Source organism: Protopterus annectens, chromosome 6.part1 (genome assembly GCF_019279795.1).
Source record: "Protopterus annectens isolate FY-2018-M chromosome 6.part1, PAN1.0, whole genome shotgun sequence".
Classification (NCBI taxonomy): domain Eukaryota; kingdom Metazoa; phylum Chordata; order Ceratodontiformes; family Protopteridae; genus Protopterus; species Protopterus annectens.
The window spans coordinates 327,791,460-327,807,008 of NC_056738.1; the positions used below are offsets into that span (position 1 = coordinate 327,791,460).

The 15,549-nt window shown below is 40.6% G+C and overlaps 1 protein-coding gene across 1 annotated transcript in view; it reads right to left on the reverse strand.

The window, feature by feature from the left end:
- Positions 1-7,124, reverse strand: part of LOC122805332 (protein RD3-like) — an 80,519-nt gene extending 73,395 nt beyond the window's left edge. The window contains exon 1 of the mRNA XM_044075417.1: positions 6,829-7,124. Within this exon, the coding sequence (XP_043931352.1) occupies positions 6,829-7,124 (296 nt within the window). The remainder of the gene's footprint in view (positions 1-6,828) is intronic.
- Between the last annotated feature and the right edge of the window lie 8,425 nt (positions 7,125-15,549).

The window sequence follows — 15,549 nt, forward strand, 5'->3', positions numbered from 1 at the left end:
GTAACCAATGAACTGACTGCCATGAGAACAGTGGTGCTTCAAAATCGCATGGCTCTCGACTTCACCCTAGCGGCGAAAGGAGGTACGTGTGCTTTAATCCAGGAGGATTGCTGTTCATTTATTCCTGACAACAAACACGAGATAGACAGCCATCTTAAAGTAATTTAGCAAGTGTCAGCCATGACCAAACCAGGACCAAATCCATTGACGGACTTTTTTCAGAAATGGTTCGGGGGTTGGGGCAGCGTCCTGATGAACATTCTGATTGCCATCTGTGTAGGGGCAGCCTTACTGATGGTGTGTGGATGCTGCTGCATCCCCTGTATGAAAGGACTAGTTAAGAATATCATAGATGCTTCAGTTTCAGAAACTTTATATCAGAATGTTGAATTTGAAGAATTACTCAAAACTGAAAAAATGCTTTCACAAGCTTAAACTGAATGACTCTCTAACTGCAAATCCTAAGTAGGAAATGGCTATGGGAAGAAAAACTGTTTATGCTTGTTTTGAAGGTAAAATAAAATATTAAAAGGGGGGAAATGTTAAGAAAATGTATAACTGCAATGTGCAAGCTTAATTGCATTAGGGGTTAAAAAGAATTAATACGTTTATTCTAGTTATTCTGTGTAAAATATGTGCAGCTGCAGGAGACCTTGATAAGAGAACAATTGACACCTGAAAGTCTACCATAGTCAGCAGAGTGTGTATTGAGGCCAGGGTTGTACCTTGACCCTAGGCAAATGTATCATATCAGAACTGAAAAGCTGAAGAAGTATGAGAAACTAGGGAGGGCTGAAATTAGCCCAAGGCCAGGTTGTTTTTCTCAAACATGTTTTTGCAAGACAGCAATTTTCTGACCATGTCAGCAGTAAATCTAACAACATCTTCCTGTGCACATGCAAAGAACTGTATAAAAACAGCATGCTAAACTATGGAAAATCAGACAAACCTTGTACTTACATGCTTTGTCTCCTTGCTGCAAGTAATAAAGGGTGCCTTGCTTGAACCTTACGTGCATTGATCTTTGTGTTTTCCTTTACATAAATAGTGTGGGAAGAAATAGCCAGGGAATTGTTATGGCTAGGCTTGTATAGGCCCTAGGGCCGATAACCTAGTACCAACCTATGAACCTGTAAAGGAGTGTTTTCAGAAATGTTTGGGGCAACTAAATTACCAGAATATAACAGAGATAACATCTGGAATGAAGGTTAGACTTGGGCATACAGAGTACCAGAGTCACAAAAACAGTAAGAGAAGTACAAAAATGCTCAAGCAAGCTATAATATAATCACAGAGTGAATGAAGCTAACCAGTAGTGCTAGTCCCAAAACATAATGGAAGATTTAGACCCTGTAATACCTCAAACAAGCTGAATAGCATTTCAAAGTTTTACAGCTATCCCATGCCAAGAATTGACGAATTGGTAGAGAATATGAGGAAGCCTGATACCTGAGAACACTTGAAGAAGGGTTACTGGCAGATACTTCTTACCCCCTCTGCCAAACTAAAAAATAACCTTTGTAATTCAGGCAGTCTATTTCAGTACAAAGTGGTACTATTTGGTCTTTATGCAGCCCCAGCCACCTTTCCAAGAAAAAGTCCCACTCATGCTATGCTGCTGTGTACCAGGACAGCGTGGTTATTCTTTCAGTTGACTGGGAGCTTCATTTACCTATGGTGTAGGCTGTGTTAGAGTCCATGAGGCAGACATGTTTGACTGTAAATGCTAAGAAAAGTAAACTGAGTATGGTGGAAGCCAAGTACTTAAGGTTCCTTATAGGATGGGGGTGGCAAAACCACAAGTCAAAAACTAGAGCCCCTGAAAACTGTCCTGCGACTAACAGACAGTCAGATCAGGGCTCTTCTTGGACCAGCCAGGTATTACAGAAAGTATGTGCCTAATTCTGTGACTATTGCCTGTTCTTTGATATATCTCACATAGGAATGCTTCTGTCATGATACAATGGCATCTTGTGGAATATGGTGTATTTAATGAATTAAAAAAGGATAATATGTTCTGTACCTGGGATCATGAATCCTGATTTTACTAGAGAGTTCACCCTATTCACAGATGCATTAGAGGTTGCTTTAGAGCAGTTCAAGTCCTAGATATTCAAGGTAAGGAGTAGCCTGTCTGCTGCATCAGCAGAAAGTTGACCAATACTGAAAAAAATATTCTAAGACTGAAAGAGAATGCAGTCATAAAGTGGGTCTTTTACATTTTGGAGTACTTTGTTTGTCAGACACCAGTTTGTAGCTGATCACACCCCATTGTAATAGTTAAATAGGCAGATTGGTGGTAATATATGGTGGATGGCGCAGTGGTGCAGCAGTTAGGACAGAACAGTGGTGCAGCAGTTAATGTCACCTCACAGCAAGAGGTTCTCCAGTTTGATTCTCAGCTAGGGCTCCTTCTGTATGGAGTCTGCATTTCCTCCTTGAATTTCTGTGGGTTTTCTCCAGGTGCTCTGGTGTCCTCCCACAGTACGAAGGCATGTGTCTGGAGCATTTCTCCTCAGGCCTTTGCTGAAAATTGGCTTGTTCCAAGTCAAACTTTCCCAGCAAACAAATGTTAAAATAAAATAAATATGAAGTTGTGCCAATGGGTACTCTCCCACCAGTCTTTTGAATATACTATAATACACAGGCCCTGCCTGGAAAATTCAAATGCTGATAGTTTGGAGGCAACCTACAACACATTGTTATGAGTCCATGACCCCTGGTTTTGTGATGGGAGTTGTAACGCACTGGTTTTGGAAAAAAAGATAACGTGTCTTTAAAAGATATGTTGCAATATATATTGTGGAAACATTCTTACAGGTAGGTAGATAGCAATCCATATTATCTATCTAGCAATGAGGTACTAATTGACCATTATTACTGCATAAAAGAGGGCAAAGTTCTACACAAAATTAGGAAATCAGTTTATAAGCTGAAGAACAGCAAAGAGGAAGGCCCTGAAGATGATGCAGATGCCAGCTAGTTGGATCAAGACATGCATTTATACCTGGTGAAGTAATTTCATTGTGGAGCTAGGATTAAGACTTGTTTGAAACCAGGAGCCATGGATTTTTAAATACAACCTGCTGGTTGAAAAACTGTGAGAGACTGAAAACATACTAAGAAAATAATTGTACTGTGTAACTCTGAGAAGCCAAGGTATGCTGTTTTTAATTCTGTTTGGATGTTTTCTTCCAGCTGGAGTGATAAACCTATGTTCTTTATGTATTTCTGCCTCCAGTGTTTCATTGGATCTTGTAAGTATTATTCTGGAGTTCAGCCAGACGTTGTGGGTTTCATGTGGGTGTCGTATACCAGGGTTTCAACAAGTATCTTGCATTACCTGCAGTGGGGTATATGAGCATGGTGGGGGGGGGGTTGTTGCATTTGGACATACTATAAGTATAGCTATATGTATTAAAGTTAGCCATAATACCTGCACTAACTAGATGGCCCTGTGGAATTTTTGTATGCAAGAAGTGATAACATAGATGTGATGTGTGCCAGGTATATGAATCATGTGCATTGTCCGGGTGCTGTCTGGACATTTTAGTCATGATCCCATGCAAATCACGCATTACTTGACATTTCACAAAATTATAGCTTTCCCTGTTCACAAACCTTTGTGACTGTGGACTAGGTTGAGCTTTTATTGGTAGATGTATGCAATCTAGGATACCTAGTACCTCAGGGAGGTGGTGGGTGGTGTCATAAAAGACATGCATGGTGTTAGCTGTCTCCTCTGGTATGCTAGGAAGCCATATATGTTCCTCCATATGCAGCAGCATTAGGTTGATGAAATTATTGAGTATTCTGGACATGGAGGTCTATAACATATGCAGTGTGTCCCTAGATGTTTTCTGAAACTTTCCTTTAGCTAGTATGGAAAAAGCTACACATACCTTGGTCACCACATATACAAAAAGGCCATGCATTCATATTGATTTTGTGTATGAGTGGAGCATGCTAACCAAGAACTGTACAAAGTCCCAGTAACTCTACAGTCATCAATGACCTCTTTCTCTGTGAAACTGTGGTAAGTCAGTAGCTGTCAATACCGTTTATGTTGGTGCTGAATGGCATCCTTTGCAAATTAGCAGAATTGTTAGCTCTTAGAATGCTGCTACTGTGCGATGGTTGCTATGAATCTAGGCATTCTTTTTATGTGCAACATCAGCAATTTTGGGGTGCTTTGCCCTTTTATAGTCTAGCGAGCAGGGCTGTTCAGTTTCCTAATTGTACAACTATGAATCATGATTAATGCCGCGGCGGTAGCGTTGTTACCTCACAGCAAGAGGTTCTCCCATTCAATTCTCGGCGTGGCTTGGGAGTGCCTTCTATGTGGAATCTGCATGTCCTCCCCGTGGTTGGGTAGCGTTCGAAAGACATGCGTGCGTAAATGGGCGTGCCTTCGTTGAAGGTTGGGCGTTTCATAAAAAATCTACTGCCAATCATTAGCAGATCGGAGTTTCGCTGTAGCGACCCCTTTCCGGGAAAAAGCAGAAAGACAAACAACAACAAAACAACTATGAATCATGATTCTGTTCACCTTGTGTATGTTTTAATATCATTACCTCATTTTATTATCCTTTTTCCCTTGCATGTCATTATGCAGTCATTTGCATGTATCGTCTGTTGGACACACAGCCTCAAAGCACTGCAATGCAGCATGAAACTATAACGTGTTGCTTCTCTACATCAGTCTGTACATGCATGATGCTGATGTAAGTATGTACTGGATACTATGCAACCTGTCTATAAATCCCAGTCCATGTGTATGACTACAGGCTACTCTGAAAATAAAATATTTAAGTGAGAGACTGTTTGCATGGATTAGTTTTATTTTAAATGGGATGTATACTTTAATTTGAAGTGTACTCATCCTTTAAGTCTTTATTAAATATTAGTACTGGTATGCCTTTGGTTAGTTAGTCCTTACCGGATGTGACTATTTGAGGGATGTTATTAGGCTTTTGTTATTACTTTATTATTTCTTTTAATTTAATAATTTTTTCTGACATTATTTTGTGGTAGTTTCAACTAGTTTTTTTCAAGTGACTCTGAGGAAGTCATTTAATCAGACAATACTCATAGGCTGAATCTGAAAGGGTCCACTTGAATCTGTTAACAAGTACAAGTAAGTAAATAAATAAATGCTAACATTATGAAAATAAAATAGGTTAGAAGTTCAAATCAAGGCAGCATTGTATAAAAAAACAGAATTGTTATAGTCCTTTACCACTATTTTTTTATTTAATTGCCACTATTATAGTCCAAAAGCCTGCACTTATCTGTATGTAATGGTTAGAATAAACAGATTAAATGGGAGGAGGGGGACCATGGCTAGCTTCTGTAGTTGCCTGATACTCTTGTGTAGGCTTCTATGTTTCATTTCCTGTTGGCTGTTATGGTAACATCTATGCTGCTCATTAAACCTTTTGATGGATCATCTTCATTATTTTGAGTTCAGTTTTCAAAAAATAATACGTTCTTGTTCATGTATGAAGAAAACAGTATTTATTCCTGAAAAGAAGTAAAAGTTCAGTTGCCATTGACTACATCTCATTGATTGAATTGATCTGTACTGACAAAGACATGGGTTTAAAAATGGGACTGATTCACCAGAAGGACAGTCAAGTTGAGGGGGATAATAAAGATCTAGGGGCTACTGTCTCTCTCTTGAAATTTAGGGGTGAGGTTATAAACACATGATCTTCATGGAAGACCTCGTGCAGGGCTGGGGACCACCTTATCCAAAGCAATACCAGGTGATGGATGGAAACAAGGATGACACTGATGGTCACTGTTTTCTCTGTCACTGTCCCACAGAGACCAGAATATCAGTTTTCAAGTTTTGTATGCATGCTCAGTCCTCTCAATGCTACACCTGTTTATTCAGGGATTTACAATTTCAAATGAGGCATTCTTGAAGAGCTTATCACCTTAATGTAAAACACAAATCTCTCTCTCTCTTTCCTCTTTGCACACCATGAGGTACGTTGGGCAATGAGCACCTTTCAGTGCTCTTTGTTTCTGTAGCAGTTATAGATTTTACAGGCGCAGATTGCTAACCTAAGGCTCAACCCTCCTCAAAGGGTGCACCGCACACATTTGCACACACCTCACGCCTAGGGCCAATTTAGAGTGTCCAATCCACCTACTGCATGCCTTTAGAATGTGAGAGGAAACAGGAGCATCCAGAGGAAACCCATGCGAATGTAGGAAGGATATGCAGACTCCGCACAGAAGGCACCCCAGCCAAGAATCAAACCAGAGAACCTCTTGCTGTGAGGTGACACTGCTAACTGCTACACCACTGCGCCACCCAAAACACAAATATTTCCTATTAAATTTCATTCTGTGTTCCGTTATGTAAATGGTCTTCTAGATGCCTTTCTGGACTCCACCACCCCACAAGCTAAAACATTATTTGCTGGAATTAAACAGAAAGCAGAAAAGTCATTAGCATTTGAGTGAATGCTGAAAGAATCATTAGCAAGTTAGTGGTAAATGTTTCTTCTTAGATCCTTACAGTTTACTATGTGGTGATTATTCTTCCAGGTAACATCCTTCTGATTTTAGAGTAAAGGTAAAATTAAAACTGAAAGCAAGCTGTCTTAAAGCATGTATTAATATGAAGCACCACACGTTGTGCTTTGGTGTGTTGTTTTTCATTTGACTATTTGAATTTGCACAGTGAGAAATGGCTTAAATATTGACAGGTGTCTGTTTCTAGCACAAATAAATTCCATATGTGGATTCTTGAAAGCATTATACTAAAACAACATTTCCTTACATTTCACATGGTTTCACTTTACTTGTATATACCTGAGAATGACTGGTCCACACTGGGCAGGTTTGATTTTGGAGCAGATATCCCTGAGTTCCAACATCTCCCCAGGTGCAATTTCATACCCCTGACGGGGCAAAGTAATGAGCCAGCTGTAATCCACTCCTGCCTTCAACTTATGGTACTCCATTATGCGTTCACGTTGCATTTTTTCCAGTCTTTTCACATGGGAGCTAAGCTCCACCATAAGGGTTTCCGTTACAAGTTCCTCTGTGCTGCGATGTGTTGGTTGTGAGCAACCTTCGTTCCAACCAAAAAGTGTTGCTAGAAACATTGTCTTTATTACTGCAAAGATGAAAGAAAAAGAAAGGAAAAAAAAAACAGTTCTTCAGTTCACATGGCCTTTAAAGGGGTCTATAGAATGCATAATTAGAGATGCATCCCCAACCTGGGTTATGTATCATTCAAAGAAAAATAAAACTACAAGACAGAAGATACAGCTCGTTTTTATTTCAGATGAAGACAATAGGTTTGCTTTTCTTCATGGCTTCCTCACTTACTGTATGTCAGTGATCATTTTATATGATGTCCTTGTTCCTTTAACCTCCCAACAATAATATCATATAGGAATGGCACTATGTCAAAAATGAGATATTTATCATGTGTATAAAAGCACAACAATAAAATTACTAATGGTAGACAGTAAAACTATTCCTACTCTGCCATTTTATGAGAGTATCCCTACTTTGCCATTTTATGAGAGCTCGCTACAAAGTAGTGTTTTGTTGTAAGCTGCTACATCCCTGTGCCTGGTCTCATTCTCAGTGATTTCCCTTATGCTAACCTTTATTATAATAATTTATCTGCTGTTACCTTAAATGATTGATTACATATCAAAATACTGGGTATTCATAGACGTTTGTGAAGAATGCAAGACCTTGTAAGACCATTCTGATTAATAACCCAACCCCCTCGCTGCTAGCATGTTTATTATTACCATTATATGATCACTGTAGGTGGTGAGGTTCAGAGCACCACATGCAAATGTGGTATTGCATGAGAGGAGTCTATGTAAATAATCTTCCCAGTGAGCTGTCCAGTTATAGTGCTTGAGTAATTTGGGATTCATGAACAGTGAACTCTGCAAGTGCAGGGTGGGGCTTTTAGGCAAATGTTCCAAGTATGCATCAGGCACCTACACCTTTCAAAGGTAAGAATCTAGGCAGGATGAATTGGTGACACTTCATGGTGCCCAAATACGTGCATTCTCTCCTTGGTACCTGTGTCACATAACAGGTGGTAGGTGCTTCACTGTGAATTAATGTTTAACAGTGCAGCACAAAGTAGTTCCTTAGTCCAGGCCTATTTGTAGTGCAGTGATATTGCTATTTTCTATGATTCCCAACTTCTGATTCTCCATACATTCAGAAAAAAAATCCCCTTACTTTTTTATATTTTAATTAAGATTTTTGAACATATGAAGTTAAGGATAAATTTTCTCTGGGTGTTCCTGTTTTACTTCCTTAAGTCTTGATAATGCCTCTGTAAAATATTTACCCCTTCTTAGAATATGTATGTGTTTGACAAGTTTTTGAATGTTATAATGTAAGTGTTAGTTATACGGTTACCAGGGTGACATCTGGCATTCAGGGACCTAAAACATATAGAAATTAATGAGCCATTGGTATTAACAACTGTGAAGAGGACAGTCAAAAATCAAAGTACAATACCTCACCCATAAAACATGCATGCACTCCTCTCTCCCCACAAAGACTACTTATGTTTAATATTTTCACTGTTGATTTGTTTATCTCCTCATTATGCGACCCTAGAAGGCTGCCTTAAGTTAATTGTATCTGTTATACTGTTAAACACAGTTCCATTAGAAAAAAAATGTTTCTGTTTTAAAGAAAAAACATACTGAGAATATAATGTGTTATAGAAGGAGCAAAGCACTCCTGTGGGGTGCAGTTATATGAAATACTAATAACTTTGTCTTAAAGGGCTGGAAAACATGCTTAATTTGGCTGACAATTGTTCTCCAAACATTTTTTGGTGTCCTGGGATTTAATGTAGGCCCCTTTAATTAAGCTTTAGCTTATATTAATGGAAAAGTGTATCACTATAGAAACACGTTCACTGTTACTTGTTTCCCATAAGAGCTGTTAGAATTTGTTAAAATTCTAACCAGAACAAAATAGTAAAGCCACCTGAGATCTCATTAATTCATTGTTTTGTTTACTGCCTAAGGGACCAATGAAGACATTAAATAACTAAACACTTATTTCTGTGAGATGGTTGAGCTTCTCTTGCTATCTGCTTATGAAAAATTAGTCTAACCTTAGGTTTGTGTTTAAATATAGAACATGCTTGGAAGCCTAGCTCCTTAGTGGTTTTGACTGATGATAATAATAGGGTGATGCTTTTCTAAAATAACAAAAAAGAATATTCTGAAACTGATTCCAAAACAAGACATACTATGTGAAAAATAATCTGGGAACTTCACTGTCTCAGTCATCTTGCTGATGAAAATTTGCCTTAGACTTACCACTGTAACTTATTTGAATTCCTTTTTGGTCCTATGCTAACTTTTACAAAATTGCCTTTATTGTTGCACTTTATTTACACTTTGCATTAAAAAACACTAGTGATGAGCATATCAGTGATTTAGTTAAATGCATTTTGAAAAGAAACCTTGCGTGTTTTAGGTCATTCCTGACCAGGACTTGTGTAGTTAATGCACTTAATTACTTCAGTATCACGCTTCTTTCTGTACAGAATGACCTCTGCCCTATTAAATTATAGATGCCATAGTACTCTTTGCCCTTATCTTTTCTCTGGACTCAGAATTTAATGTACATCAAAGATAAATACTGGTACTTGAGGAAGGCCACACATTACATTTGATATGTCACACTATTTCAGTAACTAAAACATAACATCAGAATCCCTGTGAAAACTGTCTTATTATTTAAGAATCTTATGTTTTGTGATTTGAATCAGAAATGCAAACAACTCTGCTGACCAATGCAGAGGCTCATTTGGCAGTGTAAAACTTCACAGCTGTAGGAAAAAGCAAGTGCCGTCAAAACACAGAGGCCATGCATCACTCCTGTGGAAGCAGTTACAGTGCAGGTAACTGCCCACTTACTCATCCTTTCGAAATCCTTCCCTAGACCCCCCATCCTCCACTGCTGTAGCTATTATTGTGCAGGTAATTCAAAGTGCCTCCTCCGGCTTCATTTCTACTTTAAAACCTCTTTGTCCACATCCCCACAAACCTCAAGTACATACTGTACTTGCCAGGAAAGCCCAACTGGGATAAATACCATTCTTCAGCAGAGGTCTGGGGAGAAAAGCTCCAGTATTCACATACATAGAAAATATACAGTATATTTTCATTTTCCATGTTGTATATAATATTTTCATCTTGGTTACATAAACATGTTTGCATACATAATTAGATGTAACAGATGATTATTGCTAACCTTGCATCATACAATTTGTGACTATAGGAAGAGGAGAAAAAGTAAGATTACTTGTACATTTGTACAAGTTGCAGCATTCAGAAATGAAAAGTAACACAAAGGAAGACAAAGATTGACATTTGGGTTGAAATTAGTAAGTCATGGTACGATGAGGGAGAAAGTACAGTTTTGTACCTACCATAAATGTAGATGTTCGAAGATCCACATTGCTGCAGTCCTTACACTTGGGTAGTCCGCTGTCCTCAATATCAAAGTATAAGGCTGACGTCGGTCAAGGCGCATTAGACTGACATCAGGACGTCAGGGTACAAATGCGCATGACCGACGTCATATCCTCAGTCTTTTCTTGCCCCAGATGTCAGAAGACCCTAACAAGAAAGGTCAAAACCCAAAGACAACAAACAAACAACCAACCACCCTAGTACTAATAATATGTACAATATATACAATATACACAATATTTACAATCCAACCCACACAACCGCCTCTAACAACAGAGGGAAGGAGGGAGGGTATTGACTGCAGCAATGTGGATCTTCGAACATCTACATTTATGGTAGGTACAAAACTGTACTATGTTCTTCATCTCACATTGCTGCAGTCCTTACACTTGGGTAGAATCCCAAAGCAGAGGTAAGGGAGGATGGCACAACTATAAAGAAGCAGGAGCTGCCAAAATGCCCTGTTAATTAGCTGTGGCAAATCCAGCCCTAGATATAGAGTAAAGTGGAAGGTGATTATGCTTAGTGAAAGTGTGCACAGAACCCAAGTAGCTGCCTCCAAGATATCTTTAGTTGCCACCCCCCTTAAAAAAGCTGTTGAAGTGGCAGAAGCCCTAGTGGAATGAGGCCTAATCCCAGCTGGAACCTCCTTGCCATGATGGGAATAACAGAAAGCAATGCAAAACCCAATCCACTTAGAAATAGTTTGTTTTGACACAGGCTTGCCCTGAGAACTCAAAGCAAAAGAAACAAATAACTGCTGAGACTGCCTGAACTTTAGTTCTGCTCAAATAATATCGCAACTGCCTGTGTATATCCAAAGTGTGCAAAATCTTTTCCTTTATTTTGGGGGTTTGCATAAAAGGTAGGCAAATGAATAGTTTGGTTTAAGGACACACTAGAAACCACTTTAGGCATAAAGGAAGGATTAGTACGCAAAGATACCCTATCCTTATGGAAAATTAAGAAAGGCTCAACTGCCATAAGGGCCTGTAATTCAGAAACCCTTCTCGCAGAGGTAATGGCTAACAAAAAAGCAGTCTTCCATGATAAATATTTCAACTCAGCAGTAGCTGCAGGCTCAAAAGGTTGTAGAGTGAGTTTCTCCAACACAAAATTGAGATCCCAAGCAGGAGTAGGAGCTCTCCGTGGGGGGTCTTATATTCTTTGCCCCTCTAAGGAATTGCTTAAACAAAGGATGAGAAAACAATGGTGGGTCACAATCATAGTGAGCAGAAATTGCTGCAGCATGAATCTTAATAGAAGAGAAGGACAAACCTTTGTCCAGTAACTCAGTAAGATATTGAAGAGCCACACTTAAATTAGGCTTAGAAACATCAAATGCTTTTGCTGCACTCCAAAATAAAAATCTCTTCCATTTATCTGCGTACACTTTCCTTGTACTAGGTCTTCTGGCTTCCAAAATAACATTCAAAACTTGCTGTGGAAGCTGAAACCCTCCAGGGTTTAAAACAGAATATGCCAGGCTGTCAGGTGAAGAGAGTGAAGTTTGACATTGAGTAATTGACTGTTCTTCTGAGACAGCAGGTGTGGAATCGAAGGTAAAGGCCATGGAGGCTCCTGTACCAGACTTCTCAATAGTGGATACCAATGCTGTCGAGGCCAATCTGGAGCTATTAAAATCATCTTTGGCTTGTCCTGTCTGACCTTCAGAAGTACCTTTGGGAGGAGAGGCAGAGGTGGAAAGGCATACACATGAAGATTGCTCCAATTGAATGAAAGAGCATCCACTTTCCAAGCTGTGGGATGAAAACTTTTTGTGCAAAACTTTGGCAGCTGGTAGTTTAGTGGAGAAGCGAACAGATCTATGTCTGGAGTTCCCCATGACACTGTCAATTTCTGAAATACATGAGGATCCAATTGCCACCCGGGGGGATCCATAATTTGTCTGCCCAACATATCTGCTAAGGAGTTCTGTGCTCCCGGCAGAAACCTTGCCTGAAGATTTAGCTGTAAACTGAGAGCAGTCTCCCACAAAATCATTGCTTGTCTGCACAGAGGATAAGAATGTGTTCCCCCTTGCTTGTTGATGTACCACATGACAGTAGTGTTGTCTGTTAGAATCAACACCTGCCCTGGAAGAAGTAAATCCTTGAAAGCTATTAATGCAAATTGGACTGCTAACATCTCCTTCAGGTTGATATGTAGATGTAGAAGTCTGGCAGGCCACGTGTCTTGTATCCACTTTCCATTTAGATGAGCTCCCCAAGCTTTGTCTGAGGCATCTGTCGTTAGAATCTGACTCGGGTCACAGAGAGTCCCTTGTTTAGGTGACATTCCTGAGCCCACCACAAAAATTCGTTTTGAATGCAAGGTATTATCTGAATGACAGTGTCCATATCTTGGCAGTGCTGTGTCCATACATTTTGAGATACCATTGTAGCTTCCTCATATGCAGTTTGGCATTGGGAAGCACCAGAATACAAGATGCCATGAACCCCAAGGCTTGAAGGACTGTCCTTGTAGTCAGCCTGGACTGATGAGACAATTGATGGAAGTAAAGAGAAAGATTCTTTTGTTTGTCCGGGGTCAAAAAGGCCATCTGGGATGCTGTATTCAGTCTCACACCCAGAAAGCACATGTCCTGAGAGGGTACTAGACTGGACTTTATTTCGTTCACAGAATACCCCAGGCATCTTAGCACTGCTATCACATAGTGTAGATGATGAAGAAGTTCATCCTTTCCTTGAGCCAGAATCAGGCAATCGTCCAAATAAGGATAGATCTGTATTCCTCTTAGCCTGAAGAAAGCTATCACTGGAGCCACAACGTGAACACTCTGGGCGCAGTAGATAAGCCAAAGGGCAATGCAGAGAACTGATAATGAGAAGTCCCAGCCAACGTAGATACTTCCTGCAACTTAGCCTGATAGGAACATGAAGGTAAGCCTCCTTGAGATCCAGAGTCACCATCCAGTGATCTTTGCCCAGCAGAGGTAAAAGCTGTTGTAACGTCAACATTTTGAACTTGGGAATGTCCAGATAAGTGTTGAGGATAGATAAATCCAAAATTGGTCTCCACGTGTTCCCCTTCTTTGGTACTAGGAACAGGCGAGAATAAAATCCTAGGCCCACTTCTGACAGAGGGACCCTGTATGGCTCCTATTTGGAGCAGCAGAGAAATCTGTTTGTGAGCCTCTATTCTTTGCTGAGGAGGATCGTCTGGCATGCCTTTGAAAGGAGGCAAGGTATGGAAATAAAACCTGTAACCTTGGTGTATGATATCCATCACCCATCTGTCTCGGTAATTAAACTCCAATTTTCCTTGAAAAGTGCCAACCTTCCTCCCAAAGGTGCTGCCAGACGAGAAGGCTCTGGCAGCTGAAAAGGTAGGTCATTGGGTCTGTTTACGAAAGGACTGACCCCTGCCCTCACCAAGACTGTGCAGGTGAACTCCCTGTTCTAGGCCTGAAAGAGCCCTGAGCTCTGCCTACCACGCCTAGACCTACCCCTAGACTGGGAATCATAAGAAGGATACGTCCACCCCTTGGTAGGCCAATTTCTGCTAAACTTCGGAGGCTGAACCTGAAAAAATCTTTAACAGTCTGCATAGACTTAGCCTTGTCTTCCATTTTCTTTAAGACTGCCTCAACAGGTGAACCAAATAACACATCAGATTGTAAAGGAGCATCTAAAATCCTTGTCTTAACATGGTCAGATAAATTCTGATCCCTCAGCCAGGCGTGGAAGAACTGACCCAGTGGCAGCCACCCTAGACGAGGCCTGTACAGCATCAAAACCACATTGCAAAGAATGCTTACCCACTTGTTCAGAGACATGTACCAAATCTTGTAACTCTTTACACTCAATACCTTCCGCCAGAGCATCTACCTTAGACTTCAATTGAGACAGTAGATAGTTTTGGTATTTCAACATGTGAAACTGGCAATTCAGAGCCCTCATAGCTAGGTGGAAGAAGTATAGACTTTCTTTCCCCATCTATCCAAAGCCCTGGCCTCTTTATCTGGAGGTACGGATTTTTAACAACAGAAGCCTTAACACCCTTAGGCCCCTGACTAACAGTTTCTGGGTCCGCCCTAGGACTCTTAAAAGATACTTATGAGCTTCAGGCACCCTATAATACCTATCCGCTTAACCGGAGCAGCAGGCAACGAATCAGCATTAACAGAAGCCTCTGCCACCACATCCTCCACAACATCCAGAACAGGCGGCATAGCCAAACGCCTATGCTGGGGTAAAACAAAATTCCCTAAGCCTTTTCCTGGAATCAGAGAAGTCCTGACCTTCCCACTTAAAATGCTCCTCATGGAATGAAGAGTCTCTGAAAAGAAAAATCCTCAGGAGGAGAAGCAGAAGGAGTAGAATCATCCACATCAGAATCAGAATAAGGAGAATACTCCTGCAAGTCTTCAGTCAAGACTCTGAAACATCTGAAGCCTGCTCAAAACTCCCCAACTCAGGTTCCACCCTAGGCCTCTTATCAGGAGGGGGCAAAGAACCTCTAATCAAGGTAATCAAATCTTCTGCCATTTTAAGCATATGCTTCTTGGGCACAGATCCTGAAGAACTAGGAGTGACACCAACTGAAGCTAAACCTGGCCTGCCTCTGGGAGAAGCCTTGGAAACAGAAGTAGAAGGCCTAACCACCCTAGGAAGGGAGGGAGTACAGTAACCTGAGAAGCCCCTTCAGCCTGACCTGCCTCCTGAGAGGCCACATCCTGCAATAACAAGGTCTCCCCCTGGGACTCCAGAGAAACCTCCGTGGAACCACCGGCTCCACCGACACCTCTAAAGAACCGGGCGCGCACGGACGACTTCGTCTAGCCTGGGCTTAGCTGTTTTATCCTTGCGCTTCTTGAAGAAGCGGGCGAACATCCGACGGCATATTATAATTGCACCGCTTAAGACTAACCTGGCACAATCTAACCTTCTCTTAATAGTGCGCTTATTGAATCTAGCACAAAGCGACACCCAACAACGCCGTGCTCAGGCCCTAAACAAGGAATACACAAAGTATGATAATCTCTATGCGTATCTGTTTCCCACAAGAAATACAGTTATTCACTTTT